Consider the following 17865-nt stretch of genomic DNA (forward strand, 5'->3'; position numbering starts at 1 on the left):
AGCCCTTGGGCTTTTAAGCATTCTGCTTTTCCAACATGGGTTGTAGATTAGATGATAATGATAATAATAATAATAATAATAATAATAATAACAATAACAATAATAATAATAATATCATTCTATTTTTCCCATTAGAGCCATTGGGCTTTAAGCATCCTGTTTTTTTTTTTTTCAACAAGGGTTGTAGCTTAAATAATAATAATAATAATAATAATAATAATAATAATAATAATAATAATAATAATATCCTTCTATTTTTCCTTATTGGAGCCCTTGGGCTTTAAGTATCCTGGTTTTTTTTCAACAAGGGTTGTAGCTTAGATAATAATAATAATAATAATAATAATAATAATAATAATAATAATAATAATATCTTTCCATTTTTCCCTATTGGAGCCATTGGGCTTTAAGCATCCTGGGGATTTTTTTTCAACAAGGGTTGTTGCTTGAATAATAATAATAATAATAATAATAATAATAATAATAATAATAATAATAATAATAATAATAATAATAATAATAATAATATCTTTCTATTTTTCCCTATTGGAGCCATTGGGCTTTAAGCATCCTGGGTTATTTTTCAACAAGGGTTGTACCTTAGATAACAAATTTAATAATAATAATAATAATAATAATAATAATAATAATAATAATAATAATAATAATAATAATAATAATAATATCCTTCTATTTTTCCCTATTGAAGCCCCTGGGGTTCAAGCATCCTGTTTTTTTTTTCAATAAGGGTTGTAGCTTAGATAATAAATTTAATAATAATAATAATCATAATAATAATAATAATAATAATAATAATAATAATAATAATAATAATAATATCCTTCTATTTTTCCCTATTGGAGCCATTGGGCTTAGGGCATCCTTTTTTTCAACAAGGGTTGTAGCTTAGATAACAAATTTAATAATAATAATAATAATAATAATAATAATAATAATAATAATAATAATAATAATATAAATATACAGAAAATAACTAAACAAAATAACGAACATACTAATAACACATTCGTACTTGAAAAATCAATGCATCTAAGGATAGAAACAGTTAAGAGCCTCACTTTCAAGATAATCATGTACCCTAGACATGTTGGCGTTACAATTATCAGTATGAGATAAATGTAAGAGATAAGAGTTACTCCTCCCTCCCAATACCCTTTATCTCGTGAGAATCATCCTTTCTGTCAGGTGTCTATTGAGCCAGGAAGCAGAAGCAACTACACTCACATAAAGTACGTATTATAAATGCGTGTTTCGTACAGTGATTTATCTATAAGTTGATTTTACCCATTTATCTAAAGAAATACATTTATTTATATATCTATCTATTTATCTATAATCTATATATATATATATATATATATATATATATATATATATATATATATAATATATATATATATATATATATATATATATATATATATATATATATATATATATATGTATATATACTGTACAGTATATACACATATATACACACATACATATTTATACATATATAAATAATGGTGCAACACAGTAAAATTCCCGTGTTTTCCTTCACATTTTTTTCCCTGCAGACACGAAAAATACTGAAAATGGAGAAGAGATGCCTTAAAATATTTAATGCCACAAGTACTTTAGTGTTTAATGAATGTGTATGTTTTATATATATATATATATATATATATATATATATATATATATATATATATACATATTTATATATATATAAATATATATATATATATATATATATATATATATATATATATATATATTATATATATATTATATATCTAAAGACTAGAACAAAGTCAGTGACCATCATTGACTTACGATTAGCTAGAATTAATAAGTTATGTAGTCAACAAGCAAGTAAAAACCAATCACAGACTGACGCCGCCTGGTCACGAGTTGTTGCCAAAAAAAATTCTGTAACTAATTGTATATCAAGAGAGCTTTATAGTCGTGCAACCAAGGCACAGCCTGTTTACGACTAGTCACCCTCAATTTATACGATCTATCACCAATCGCCAACAATTCAAGCAAGATCTGCAACCAGTCATCAACAATTTAAATAATGTCTGTAACCAGTCATCAACAATTTAAACAAGATCTGCAACCAGTCACCAACAATTCTAGTAAGGTCTGCAACCAGTCACCAACAATTCTAGTAAGGTCTGCAACCAGTCACCAACAATTCTAGTAAGGTCTGCAACCAGTCACCAATAATTCAAGTAAGGTCTGCAACCAGTCACTAACAATTCAATAAGGTCTGCAACCAGTCACCAACAATCAAAGTACGTTCTGCAAACAATCATTAATAATTCAATTAAGATCTGCAACCAGTCACCAACAATTCTAGTAAGGTCTGCAACCAGTCACTAACAATCCAATAAGGTCTGCAACCAGTCACCAACAATCAAAGTACGTTCTGCAAACAATCATTAATAATTCAATTAAGATCTGCAACCAGTCACCAACAATTCTAGTAAGGTCTGCAACCAGTCACTAACAATTCAAGTAAGGTCTGCAACCAGTCACCAACAATCAAAGTACGTTCTGCAAACAATCATTAATAATTCAATTAAGATCTGCAACCAGTCACCAAAAATTCTAGTAAGGTCTGCAACCAGTCACCCACAATTCTAGTAAGGTCTGCAACCAGTCACCAACAATTCAAGTAAGGTCTGCAACCAGTCACCAACAATTCTAGTAAGGTCTGCAACCAGTCACCAACAATTCAAGTAAGGTCTGCAACCAGTCACCAATAATTCAAGTAAGGTCTGCAACCAGTCACCAACAATTCAAGTAAGGTCTGCAACCAGTCACCAATAATTCAAGTAAGGTCTGCAACCAGTCACCAACAATTCTAGTAAGGTCTGCAACCAGTCACTCACAATTCAAGTAAGGTCTGGAACCAGTCACCAACAATTCTAGTAAGGTCTGCAACCAGTCACCAATAATTCAAGTAAGGTTTGCAACCAGTCACCAACAATTCTAGTAAGGTCTGCAACCAGTCACTCACAATTCTAGTAAGGTCTGCAACCAGTCACCAACAATTCTAGTAAGGTCTGCAACCAGTCACCAACAATTCTAGTAAGGTCTGCAACCAGTCACCAACAATTCAAGTAAGGTCTGCAACCAGTCACCAAAAATTCAAGTAAGGTCTGCAACCAGTCACCAATAATTCAAGTAAGGTCTGCAACCAGTCACCAACAATTCAAGTAAGGTCTGCAACCAGTCACCCACAATTCTAGTAAGGTCTGCAACCAGTCACCAACAATTCAAGTAAGGTCTGCAACCAGTCACCCACAATTCTAGTAAGGTCTGCAACCAGTCACCAACAATTCAAGTAAGGTCTGCAACCAGTCACCAACAATTCAAGTAAGGTCTGCAACCAGTCACCAACAATTCAAGTAAGGTCTGCAACCAGTCACCAACAATTCTAGTAAGGTCTGCAACCAGTCACCAACAATTCTAGTAAGGTCTGCAACCAGTCACCAACAATTCTAGTAAGGTCTGCAACCAGTCACCAATAATTCAATTAAGGTCTGCAACCAGTCACCAACAATTCTAGTAAGGTCTGCAACCAGTCACCAACAATTCAAGTAAGGTCTGCAACCAGTCACTAATAATTCAAGTAAGGTCTGCAACCAGTCATCAACAATTTAAATAATGTCTGTAACCAGTCATCAACAATTTAAACAAGATCTGCAACCAGTCACCAATAATTCAAGTAAGGTCTGCAACCAGTCACCAATAATTCAAGTAAGGTCTGCAACCAGTCACCAACAATTCTAGTAAGGTCTGCAACCAGTCACCAATAATTCAAGTAAGGTCTGCAACCAGTCACCAACAATTCTAGCAAGGTCTGCAACCAGTCACCAATAATTCAAGTAAGGTCTGCAACCAGTCACCAATAATTCAAGTAAGGTCTGCAACCAGTCACTAACAACTCAATAAGGTCTGCAACCAGTCACCAACAATCAAAGTACGTTCAGAAAACAATCATTAATAATTCAATTAAGATCTGCAACCAGTCACCGATAATCCAAGCAAGGTCTGCGACTAGTCACCAACTAAAGGTTACTCTTGACGCAAGCTAGAGAATTTTTAGAACTCTGAATATTCTGTACCAGAGACCAACTCACACAGACGTAGACCAACGAAAATAACGCCCGTTCTCTATCAAATCATCCCAAGACTAGGAAGAAAAAATTGTAAACAAATACCATTTTTTTCCGTTCACATCAACATTTTAAACTGAAAGTCGGGTGTGACCCAATCACAACAAACAGGGCTGTAAAAAACGTTATTGACATTACATAACATAACCAGTTATTGCCAATCAAACCTCGACTTCCTTGAGAAAACATTTCAGAGATATCGGACGAGTTGCCTTAGAGCGTTAACCTTGACCACAGCTGGGGATTGGTAGTCTTCAGTCTTCAGACCGTAATGTAGTTAGTTATCTGCGTCTTCTCTTGTGTGGTGACTGAGTTGGAGTAACATACGTGCCAAATCTCTCCCAGGGTAAAACTTTACGCATTTATTTAAAAGTACACGTGTGTATATGTGTATATTGAATAGTGATATAAGCTCATAGTGTGCATGAGAGTTTGTTGTGCAATTTGCATTTGTTTATTTCCTATACAATTCGTATGAAAAAAAAAGGTAATATTTATCATGTGAAACATATGGAATATATTGTAATAATACAAAAGTACATGAACATGCATTATAATAGAAAAGTTTCGATAAAAATACATATTGCTATATTTATAAACTTACTATTTTCTACCAAATGTCACGTAGTGTTTCATAATGAGGAGTATTTATATCGACACGATGATAACAAAAACAACGTCAAGGAACCATTAAATGATATGTATATTTCAACAAACGAAAACCGCCTTCTTTCCATGAGGTGAAAATTTAAGATATTTTATCAGTTTTGTGCAAATTTTTCAAAAGAAAAATGCCTCAGCCTATTTTAGTGATGATCAAATGGAAAATAGAAAAAAGTCGGTCAATACAGTGTAAATTTTAGAAAAATCCCTTTCAGCAGTGTGCAAATCAATAAGAAATAATTTAATTTGTCTTTCAATGATATGTAAATGAAGAACATACAAAATACTATAATCCAATGCTATGCAGAATGTGGCACTAAGGAGAAAAAACTTGCAACAAATTTGCTAATGCAAGGACAACAACCAGCAGACACTGGTAAACAACCCCTATACATACTGTAGAAGAATCACTCACTGGTTCAGTAACTATACCATGGTGGTGTATTGGAAACGTTCCTGCCTAACCATATCCTGGACTGGGATTCGCGTCCCTCTCTCAGGCTCGATAGTTTCTTGTAGTATCTCCAACCTCACCATCCTTGGGAGCTAAAAATGGGGTGTTTGGGGACAAGTATACATACTGCATGAGAACCTCTCACTGGTTCAGTAATTATACCATGTTGGCCTATTGGAAACATCCCTGCCTAACCATCTGTACTGGGATTCGCGTCCCTCTCAGGCTCGATAGTTTCTTGTAGTATCTCCAACCTCACCATCCTTGCGAGCTAAGGATGGGGGGTTTGGGTGAGCCTATAGGCCTGCCTGCTGAATCATCAGCGGCTATTGCCTGACTCTCTGTAGGGTATTATCACTGTCCCTTGCCTCTGCCATACATGAGTGACCTTGAAACCTTTAAAACTAGTCCCGTTGGAACTACAATTCAAGTCCTCTACTGTAGCTGTTAAAAATTTGCCGTAAAAACCGATAAAAATCCTGGAATAAATGTTGCCAGGCATTTGTCGTTTTAAAAACGGATATATTGACGTAAAATAGTAATATTACGTTCAGTAACCCGTAAAGATATTAACAAAGTAGGGTAAAAATTACGATCGCCTGTATTTTACTGAAAGACGGCTGAGAACAGTATATTCTTACGGCGAATTTCCAATTAAAATAACGGTTTTTTTTTTTCAAGTATTGTGTGTTTTCTATTGCCTTGAATTTTCGAACTTGAGTTTCAATGGTATCGTAATGTTTGGGTATTCTCAACGAAGATGAACAGGGTACATTTCATATATCTTGAATAATCAATTATTAGCCGGGGATAACAGCTGTTTTGAAACTAATAAATGCTTTTCAAACAGAATTTGTGCACGATTAGTATAAAAATGGTAGACCTTTACGTCAATCAGTATGCAGCAACTTTCGTTAAACTGAATTTCTTGAAAAAAAAAAAAATCGTTTTTTCAAACTATAGTAGGGCATTACAGTATTAAGGGGTAATATAATATTAAAAAAATTTATTTTATATATATATATATATATATATGCATATATACACACAGTATATATATAGTATACTGTATATATATGTATACACAGTACACACACACACACATATATATATATATATATATACATATATATAATGTCCATATATATATATATATATATATACACACGTGCATGTGTATATGAAATGTTTCTTAAAGTCACTTATTTTCCAGATGGACCAAAAAACATACGTGGAAGGGTTTCATGACCCAAATCAGGTCAAGAAGATGACCTACAACCAACTTGGAAACACAGGTAATTAATTTACTTATTCGTTTTTAGAAATTTCGTTATTAAATGGATTAATTGAACATGATATTTTAGTGTTAATTTTATGCACATTTAATATGTAATTTAGTCACCAATACCAACGAAGGCATTGATCAATATATTCAATACATTCTTAATGTGAAGTAGATACACATACATATATAAATATCAAAATAATAAAGATGTAATAGAGACGAACTTGAAAACTAGATAAAGCTATTATATATATATATATATATATATACATATATATATATATATATATATACACACAGTATATATGTGTGTGCGTGCGTGTGTGTGTGTGTGTGTGTGTGTTTGTGTATACAGTATATATACATATATTATACACAAGTAGCCTATTTGGTATATTTATATACTTATATCTATATATAAATATACACTCATATCAACATTCATTTGGAAAGAAGTAACTGTTATATCCATGTATCTCTCTCTTTGCATACATATCTCCTCATTTTTTCTTCCCCATCGTTATCCCTACATTAAGGGGTCGGTTGCCTGATGCGCCCTCTCCAATAGCATCGATCAAAGCCATCCCTTTCCATTAAACCTATTCTCTCCATATCATCCTTCAACTCATCTCGCCATCTAACTCCCTGCCTCCCTCTTGATTTCTGCATTTATATATATATATATATATATATATGCAAAGATCATGAGGGAGGCAGGGAATTATATGACGAGATAAGTTGAAGGATGATACGGAGAGAAGTAGTTTAGTGGAAAGGGATGGCTTTGATCTTTGCATATATATATATATATATATATATATTTATATATATATATATATATACATATATATATATATGTATATACATACATACATACATATATATATATATATATATATCTGCATGTCCGCCGGTCTATAATCTGAAAGAGAGAGGCACGTTGACATATCTGTACATTCTTATAAACTAACCAAATGATCTTCTTCCAGAAAAAACATTTACCTAAGTCTCATAGAATTCATCGTCCGTTTCAGAACTGTTCCTCTCAAAACTGGCCCTTGGGGGTGGTCCCCTTGGAGGGGTATACGGCGAAGCGGCCTTAGACGAATGTATCAAGACAGTCCATACGGCTTTGAAGTCAGGAGTCAATTACATTGACACTTCCCCGTGGTATGGAAACGGAAAGAGCGAGGAGGTGCTGGGTAAAGTAAGTAGATGAAATAAATAAAGAGAGAGAGAGAGAGAGAGAGAGAGAGAGAGAGAGAGATTGTTATATATATATATATATATATACATATATATATATATATATATATATATATATATATATATACACATATATATGTATACTGTATATATACGTGTATATATATATATATATATATATGTGTGTGTGTGTGTATATATATATGTATATACATATATAGTGTGTATATACATATACATATATATATATATATATATATACAGAGAGAGAGAGAGAGAGAGAGAGAGAGAGAGAGAGAGAGTAGGGTGAAGCATTTTGCGTAAGAATGCTTTCAGTTTTGTAAAGAATTTCTAACAAATAATATCATCACATTACAAGAGGATTACGTTTTGATACCAAACAATTTTTGGACGGGGCCACACACTATCTCTCTCTCTCTCTCTCTCTCTCTCTCTCTCTCTCTCTCTCTACACACACAAGCTGCGACCTACAATGGTCGATTAGCAACTGCAGTCGGACGCAGGCCTCGTAAATTGCCCGCTGTAGATAATGTGACAATGCCACGATCCCAGAGAGAGAGAGAGAGAGAGAGAGAGAGAGAGAGAGAGAGAGAGCATTTTTCTCATTTGATTAACTGAAGGTCGCAAGCAAACTAAAAATAAGAGCAGTTTGTCCTTAGTCTATCTCTCCGTGGCAACAAGTCTTTCTCGGTCGGTTTTCTGCTTATCTGTGACTCACAATTCCCATCAGTTAGCTTCTATAAACAGCAGCTTACGAAACGATGATTTGAATATCATTAATTCTCTTTCTCTTTCTTTGTAAATGTAGATCTGTTTCTTTATGTTCTGAAAGATATTGATTGACTCTATTTCCATCAGCCAGTTATCTTACATTAGTAAAAAAAACTGTTCTCTATACTCATTTTTTTCTTTAATGAGGCGCCTTTGCATTAGGCTGTCCTTTTAACTCGGAAAAGTTTCCTACTAACTGATTGGTTGGATAAATTCATTCTAACCAATCACCAACTAGGAAAATATTCCGAGCTAAAAGGGCACCCCTGTGAGTCAGTGCAAAGGCTCCTCATTTAAAAAGAATTTAGTTTAATTTCTCTCTCTCTCTCTCTCTCTCTCTCTCTCTCTCTCTCTCATACAATATGAATTCCACTCATTCCTGTCGGAAAGGTTTTGTCATCAGAAATACTAATCAATAATGAAAAAAAAAAAAAAATTGCTTCCCAACCATCAACAAGGTGTTACTTGAAGTTTTATCGGACTCTGATAATTTCTCTGTTTAAGATTTTTAAATTTTCAAGAAACGTAGGTTTTATGGATAGGATTTAAATTTCTGTCTAACACATATCTCTATCTCCATTTACTTTTTATCTTCTATATTTACTATATATTCTATTCATTTATTCATTTTAATACATTTGACTCCATCTGTTATTTGGTACAGTTGGCTTTATTAATTCCGGTGCACTCACATTATCCTAAGGAGACTTCTGACAGTTATACAGTGTCATGTTTACCGTCACAAATTTCTTTTGGCAAAAAAAAAGAAAAAAAAAATTATCGTACTATGGGGCACTAACATTAACAAACTATAATGTTTATGTACATAACACACGCATACATACATACACACGAAAGAGAAACTGTTGGCAACGCAATCTGTGAAACAAAGTCGCTGAAGTTGTAAATACGTTATCAAAAGCATTTTCTCATTAATTCTACGATGTGCCTCAGAGATAAACATTGATATTTGCTTAACTCCACATTGCAATATTATTCTAAATGCGTTTGATCACGTGTTTACGAGTGTAGGTTTAAAGGTTTAAAGGTCGCTCATGAATGGCAGAGGCAAGGGACAGTGACATTGCCCTAGCAATCAGGACAATGCCTTAGAGACTGACCATATATGATCAGCGCCCAAGCCTCCTCTCCACCCAGGCTAAGACCAGGGAGGGCCAGGCAGTGGCTGCTGATAACTTAGCAGATAGACCTATAGGCTCTCCCAAACCCCCCAAACTTAGCTCACAAGTATGGTATGGTTGCAGACACTAATGGCACTAACGAGTCTGAGCGGGACTCGACCCTCAGTCAGGCAAACGCCAGACGGAGACGTTACCAATCAGCCCACAACAACCATGTTTTATCGGCAGCGTTGCCAACATCTTCACTTTTACTAAACACAGCGTTACTTGCTACCATGTACAGTTGCCTTCATAAATCCGGTATATTTCACGGGAATTAAAGGAGACGTCAGTGTACCGGAATTAATGAAGCCAACTGTACAAGATGTCAGACGTCTCCTCAACTCCTAGTGAAATGTATCGGAATTAATGAAACCAACTGTACCTTTACTCGACCACTGACCAATGCTCTTCAATAAACCAGGCGCTGAAGGGGGGTACCTCGCCAGGCCTACTACATAGGCACGAAGGTCGGTCGGTACGAACAAGACCCGCTCAAGATGTTCGACTTCTCGGCCAAAAAGACTGAGGAGAGCGTCGACACGAGTCTGAAGCTCCTCGGTTTGGATTACGTCGACGTCATTCAGGTTAGTCGAAATCAAAATACACAGAAAAGATTTCAAATCAAAATATAAAACCTTGGTAAATTTCACGTCCTAGAATAGCTTTCTGTTAATTTGACTTTTAATTAATCTGTTTTAAATTTAAACTATGCTGTTGATTCTAAATGTCACCCCTCCTCCATCATGAGTGTCAATACTGCACAGTACTCTAGAAGTTTTATTTCAGCTGTGACTAAGTTGTGGAATGATCTTCCTAATCGGGTAGTTGGATCAGTATTGCTTCAAAAGTTTAAACTTGCAGCAAATGTTTTTGTTGAACAAACTGACATAAGCCCTTTTATAATTTATATAAGAAATGTCTTTTTTAATGTTGTTAATGCTTTCAAAATATTTCATTTTAATTGTTAATTACTTCTTATTTCGTTTATTTATTTCCTTATTTCCTTTCCTCCCTGGGCTATTTTTCCCTGTTGGAACCCATGGGCTTACAGCATCTTGCTAAACCAACAAGGGTTGTAGCTTACCTAGTAATAACAATACTAATAATAATAATAATCAGTCTAATTAGTATGCCAACGGCTAAAAACATCAGATAATTTCAGCCTTTACCTACATGGAATATAATAACTCTGCTTCATTGCCTTGTCAGTATTCTATAAATATATTTACATAAAAAAAAATGGAAACCCGCTATATTAAGAAAGAGTCTAGTTTCAATTTCCATAAATGAAATCATAAACTATGCTATTTTTAGCACCCACCTGAAATAAATATTCCCTCAAGCCCGCATTCGAGACAGTAACTCCTCGCCCTAATAATGTAACACATAATCAAGGACTCCATAAGCATGAAATATTGATTAACTTCGTGTTGACGCACCAACACCATCTATTGGCAGGTTCATGACCTGGAATTCGCCGAGAACACGGACATCATCGTTAATGAAACCTTACCAACGCTGGCAAAGATTGTTAAACAAGGAAAGGCAAGGTTAGTGACTTGGCTGAAAGGTACGTGTCTATGTTATTTGTAATTAGGTGGGACTTAATATCTTCGTAAGTCGGAAAACTTCGTTATGTGACTTGGTTTTCTTATCATTGTTGTATGTTGCCTTTAGGGGTTCATAATTCGTTTGAATTTTGCAAATAATGTTAAATCCTACCCCAAAAAATAATGTTAAGTTCTACCCCAAAAATAATGTCAAGGCCCCCCCCCAAAAAAATAATCTCAAGTCACACTCCCAAAATAATGGTAAGTCCCATTTCCCCCCAAAATAATATTAAGTTCCACCCCCAAAAAATCATTTTAAGTCACACTCACAAAATAATGATAAGTCCCATTTCCCCCAAAAATAAGTCCCATCCCCCCAAAAAAATAATGGTAAGTTCCATCGCCCCAAGAATAATGGTTAAGTCTCATCCACCGATATAATATTAAATCTCATCTCCCCAAAGGTAATGGTAAGTCCCATCCACCCCAAAAAAATAATAAGTCCCATCCCCCAAAATAATGTTAAGTCTCATCTCCCCCCAAAATAATGGGGAGTCCCATCCCTCAAAATAATGGTAAATCCCATCCACAAAAAGATAATGGTAACTCCCATCCCCCAAAATAATGTTAAGTCCTATCCCTCCAAAAAAATGTTAAGTCCCATCCCCCTAATTAATGTCAAGGTCCATCCCTCAAAAACAAAATAATGGCAAGTCCCATCCCTGAAAATAATGGTAAGTCCCATCCACCCAAAAATAATGATAAGTCCCATCCCCCGAAAGAATGTTAAGTCCCATGCCCCCAAAAATAATGGCAAGTCCCATCCCTCAAATTAATGGTAAGTTCCATTCACCCATATGATAATGGTAAGTCCCATCCACCCCAAAAAAATATGGTAAGTCCCAATCCTCAATGGTAAGTCCCATTCCCCTAAATAATGGTAAGTCCCATCCCCCAAAAAGTAATGGTAAGTCACACCCCCAAAAACGTGTTTAGTCCCATCCCCCCAAAAAAACGTGTTTAGTCCCATCCCCCCAAAATAATGTTAAGTCCCATCCCCCAAAATAATGGTAAGTCCCATCCCCCCCCAAAAAAAAATAATGTTAAGTCCCATTCCCCAAAATAATGGTAAGTCCCATCCCCCCAAAATAGTGATAAGTCCCATCCCCCAAAATAATGGTAAGTTCCATCCCCCAAAAATAGTGATAAGTCCCATCCCCCCAAAATAATGGTAAGTCCCATCCTAAAAAATAATGGTAAGTCCCATCCCCCCAAAATAATGGTAAGTCCAATCCCCCCAAAATAATGGTAAGTCCCATCCCCCCAAAATAATGGTGAGTCCCATCCCCCCAAAATAGTGATAAGTCCCATCCTAAAAAATAATGGTAAGTCCCATCCCCCCAAAATAATGGTAAGTCCCATCCCCCCAAAATAATGGTGAGTCCCATCCCCCCAAAATAGTGATAAGTCCCATCCCCCCAAAATAATGGTAAGTCACATCCCCCCAAATTAGTGATAAGTCCCATCCCAAAAAATAATGATAAGTCCCATTCCCCCAAAAAAACTAATGCTAAGTCACAACCCCCAAAATAATAGTAACTTAGAAGTACACCGCACAGTTCTAATCTCTTAAAAATCTGAAACAGGTACATTGGGATCACAGGATACCCCTTGTACGTCCTGAAGGAAGTCATTGAGAAATCATCAGTCAAGATTGACATGATTCTCTCCTACTGTCGAAATACCCTCTTCGATGACACCATTGAGGAGTACCTTCCTTTCCTGCAGGTTAGTTTCTTCGTCTTCATTTCCACTATTCTATCCTATTTCTCTTCCTCTTGTAATTTTGAAGTTTTTATAGTTTATATGTGAAAGACTTATTTTGAATATTTTTACTATTCTTAAACTTCTCTTAAAGTATATTTCCTTATTTCCATTCCTCACTGAGCTATTTTCCCTGTTGGAGCCCTTGGGCTTATAGCATCCTGCTTTTCCAACTAGGCTTGTAGCTTAGCATTCTGATTTTGAAGTTTTTATAGTTTGTGTGTGAAAGATTTAATTTGATGTTTTTATTATTCTTAAATTTCTCTTGTAGTATATTTCCTTATTTCTTTTCCTCACTGAGCTATTTTCCCTGTTAGAGCTCTTTGGGCTTATAGAACCCTAATTTTCCAACTAGGGTTGTAGCTTAGCAAGTAATAATGATAATAATAAAGATAGTATTAACCTCCTTCACTCGCATCAGCTTAAACTTCTTTTGTAGTATATTTCCTTATTTCCATTCCTCACTGAGCTATTTTCCCTGTTGGAGCCCTTGGGCTTATAGCATCTTGCTTTTCCAACTAGGGTTGTAGCTTAGCAAGTAATAATGATAATAATAATGACAGTATTAACCTCTTTCACTCGCACCAGGGCAAAGGAATAGGGGTCATCAACGCATGCGCAGTAGCCATGGGAATGCTGACTGCCCAGGGCGGCAGATCCTGGCACCCAGCCTCACAGGAGCTAAAAGACGCTTCGAAAAAAGCCTTCGAACATTGCAAGGTATTTCATAAAAAGTTATTGTATTATGTGGAAAAGCAAAATGGCAATGAAGCATAAATACTCGTATACCTAGACAACGAAAATTAGATAATCCTTTTTTTACCCTTTTTATGTTCTCATTATTCTTGCATGCAATATCCTGCCCTTTCTCTAAATAATGGAATTTTAATTATAAAGACTCAGAATTCGGGATACTAAAATTCAAGTAATTTTAAGTAAAAATTCATGAAATACTACCATCCGTAAGTATTAGAATTCTAATAGTTAGAACTAATGGAATTCTAACAATCAAAACATTTAAAATCATATCAAAACTCAAGGAGTTCTAACTGTCAAAATTCAAAGGAATTCTATTTGTCTAAATTCCTTTTTCAGAGCCAAGGCGTTGACCTCGCCAGGATAGCTGTCCGCCACTCTATTGCGACCAAGGGCATCGCATCACACCTGATGGGGGCGAACACTTGTGACATCTTCCTGAAGAACCTCGATACTGTGACGTCTGCACCGACGGAACTCGAGCTCAGATTGATCGAAGAAGTTAAAGAAAAGTAAGTCAATTGATGATATAACAATGTAAAGTTGCAATTCCTGTATTAGTATGGGTATCTCCATTATATAATAAGGAGCAAGTGGCTGGCTCTACACACACACACACATATATATTATATATATATATATACATATATATATATATATATATATAGATATCACCAACACATGATTCCAATCAATGTAATAGCCCCTGTACCATGGTCTTCCACTGTCTTGGGTTAGAGTTCTTTGCTTGAGGGTATACTAGGGCACACTGTTCTGTCTTGTTTCTCTTCCTCTTGTTTTGTTAAAGCTTTTGAAGTTTATATAGGAAATATTTATTTTAATGTTACTCTTCTTAAAATTTTATTTTTCCTTGTTTCCTTTCCTCACTGGCCTATTTACCCTGTTGGAGCCCTTGGGCTTATAGCATCTTGCTTTTCAAACTAGGGTTGTAGCTTAGGAAGAAATAATAATAATAACAATAATAATAATAATAATAATAATAATAATAATAATAATAATAATAATAATAATAATCAACCACAATGGCATTTACTACCGAATTCTATCTTGAGAATATATATTCACTGGAATTCTTTTATGGTAATAGCTTCTGGCTGGGCAGAGATTCGAACCCCAGCTAATCTTTCTTGATAGCTCAGTTGGTAGAGTCCTCGCAGGCATGGTTTCGGCTGAATAGGCACGAGTTCGAATCTCTACCTAGCCAGAAACTATTATTATAAATGAATTCGAGTGGGTATATATTTCCAAGATAGAATTCGGTATTAAATGCCACTGTGGTTTATATATAAATATATATATATATATATATATATATACACACACAGTGTATATATATACATATATATACATATATATATACAGTGTATATATATATATATATATATAATAATAATGATACAAAAAACAACTATAATAAAAATTATAATAATAATTCCGGATCCACTCTGCAGGTTCTTCAAGAAGATCGCAAAGAAACACTGGGAGGACGAAGATCCGGCCAAGTACTGGAAGGTAATTAAGCAGCTCCGGGGGGAAATTCCCAAGGACCCAAATGAGAAATCCTTTTATGGGGATTTCTAAAGAAAAAAATAAATCTGAAAATATTACTAATTGCGCTTATAAAGTATCATTAATTACATCTTTGATACGTTTAGGCGCATTTTTTTTTTACTTACAAACACGATTGAGAATTAAAACATGAATCATTCGGTAATGTGATTTAGAAATTTTATTAAAAAATCATCCATAATACACTTACTCTACGTTTTATACGACCATGCGAAATCTATATAAAGACATACCTTAATCCATTTTTATTTACAAATTTGTAGTAAATGTTTTTTTTTTTTTTTTTTTTTTTTTTTCAAGGGACAATGATATTGTCTAAAGGTGTTGGTACAAGTAATAAAAACAAGTTTCTCCTCAATAAGATGGCAGAAAATTCAAAATCAATCAATCAAAATCCTCTATAGGCAATGGAAAGGAATTTGAGTGTTGATACTAGTATAATATGAGCACATTGCTAATAAAACAATACAAGACAATAATGTATAGATACAGTTGAAAGAAATCCTTGATTAAATATAAAAATAGAAATAAGTTAGCCTTCATAAAAAAACTGAAATGTTGTCATAGGCAAATAAAACTAGGAATAGATGCTTAACCTTTGCAAGAAAAGAACGAAAAAATAGTGTTGGCAGGAAAAATATGAACAAATCATTTTATATGAATAAAAAAATTGTTATGTAACTAACAAAAGAAATTAAAAATAAAACAAAAACTGTTTATAAAATAAGACGATTTTAGAATAACTGTATCTAATTATGTACAACGTGAATAAAAAAGAAAGATTAAATATGGTGTTCCTCTCCTAGATAATGACATACTAATTACCTCAGCCAACGAAGTTGGAAGGAGTTTGTTTTACACCCTGTTTGTGTGTTTGTTTGTGATCAGCTTCCTGGCCGCAGTTTTAATCGTAGAATGATGAAACTTGCAGGGATTAACTGTTATGCAAAAAGCTGGAAATTAGTAAATTTTTGAAGGTCAAGGTCACGGTCAAGCAAAATGTCCAATTCACATAATCAGCCACAAGTTAGAACATCGTTGTCACAAACTTCAAACTTGGTTCATATTTTAGTGTATGAAAATCCACACCAATTAATACATGTTAAAGTTCGAGCAAAAGGTCGAGAAATAAGCTGACGGCGGAGGTCTGCGCTCTGCTGAGTGACCCTCTAATTAACTTTGGAATTGCAACACATTTTGTTAAAACTAATAACGCATATTTCAAGATTCTATAATAAAAAAATAAAAAATAAAAAATAAAAAATCGGTATTTCAGGTTTATAAAATTTATAACAATATGAACGGCTTGCAAACAGTCATGAAACATTGTTAAAAAAAAAATCCATGTACAAAATCATATCAGTGTAAGAAAATAAAAAAAAAATAAAAAATTGGTTACATGAGAATCATTAGGTGGATATTGTACAAATACATAAAGCGACGATGACAATTAGTGTGACGTTGACAATCGTTATGGCGAATTGCCCAGAATAAAACAAAATTTGACTTAGTTACTTCCGCCAACGAAATTGAAAGGAGGTTATGTTATCGCCCCTGTATGTGTTTGTGTGTTTGTTTGTGAACAGCTTCCTGGCTAGAAATTAATCGTAGAGTAATGAAACTTGCAAAGATTAAGTGTTATGTAAAAAGCAAGAAATTATTATTTTAGGAAGTCAAGTTCAAAGGTCAAGGTCACGATCAAGTAAAATGTCCAATTCACGTAATCAGCCATAAGTTTGGACATCGTTCTGACAGAGTTCAAACTTGGTTCATATTCGAGTGCATGAAAATTCACGCCAATTAATACAGGCTGAGGTCAAAGGTCAAGGTAACAGTCGAGCAAATGGTCGAGAAATTAGCTACCTGGGCGGAGGTCTGCGCTGTACTGAGTGCCCCTCTATAGTTTTTTTTTTATATATTTCATAAACACGATAATATAACTTATATTTTGTGTTTTGGCTTTTTGTAAAGTTAAATATGTCACAATGAAAAACAAATTCATATCTGGAAAACTATATTAAAAAAAAAAATATTAAAGCGGAAACTAGATAGACTCCAAAATCTTTGAAACGTTGTCAGAAAACCAATTTTGAAATTCCTGACCACAAATTGCTGATTTTAACGACATCAGGAAAAGCTTCATTGTTTTCAATTTCATCAAGGTCTTCGAATTCTCTTTGATGACGTCAAAGATGTGTGCGTACGTGTGTGTGTGTGTGTGCATATACGATTTTAACTTTTGCTTCATTATCGATCTAGTTTGAGTTGAATAATTTTGCTTCTCTCTCTCTCTCTCTCTCTCTCTCTCTCTCTCTCTCCGAATAATGTTACAATTTTGGTAAATACTTTGTAATACAGAACACATCTC

General features: G+C 34.4%; 1 protein-coding gene across 1 annotated transcript; it reads left to right on the top strand.

Annotated features, from left to right (window-relative positions):
• The first annotated feature begins 1117 nt into the window (after window positions 1-1117).
• On the top strand, window positions 1118-16284 carry LOC137630509 (uncharacterized). The gene is made up of 10 exons (XM_068362018.1): window positions 1118-1250; window positions 6524-6605; window positions 7630-7802; window positions 9486-9493; window positions 10208-10361; window positions 11236-11327; window positions 12974-13115; window positions 13740-13871; window positions 14247-14419; window positions 15380-16284. The coding sequence occupies exons 2-10, from the start codon at window positions 6524-6526 to the stop codon at window positions 15507-15509; spliced, it is 1086 nt and encodes a 361-aa protein (XP_068218119.1). The 5' UTR covers window positions 1118-1250; the 3' UTR covers window positions 15510-16284.
• The last annotated feature ends 1581 nt before the right edge of the window (window positions 16285-17865 follow it).

Source organism: Palaemon carinicauda, chromosome 38, assembly GCF_036898095.1.
Source record: "Palaemon carinicauda isolate YSFRI2023 chromosome 38, ASM3689809v2, whole genome shotgun sequence".
NCBI classification, from domain to species: domain Eukaryota; kingdom Metazoa; phylum Arthropoda; class Malacostraca; order Decapoda; family Palaemonidae; genus Palaemon; species Palaemon carinicauda.

Bases quoted from the DNA above. Each gene is read 5' to 3' on its own strand.
- LOC137630509 (XM_068362018.1), top strand. From the start codon at position 6,524: ATGGACCAAAAAACATACGTGGAAGGGTTTCATGACCCAAATCAGGTC. The intron at 13,116-13,739 runs GTTAGTTTCTTC...CACTCGCACCAG, and splicing joins AGTACCTTCCTTTCCTGCAG to GGCAAAGGAATAGGGGTCAT. The intron at 13,872-14,246 runs GTATTTCATAAA...TTCCTTTTTCAG, and splicing joins AAGCCTTCGAACATTGCAAG to AGCCAAGGCGTTGACCTCGC.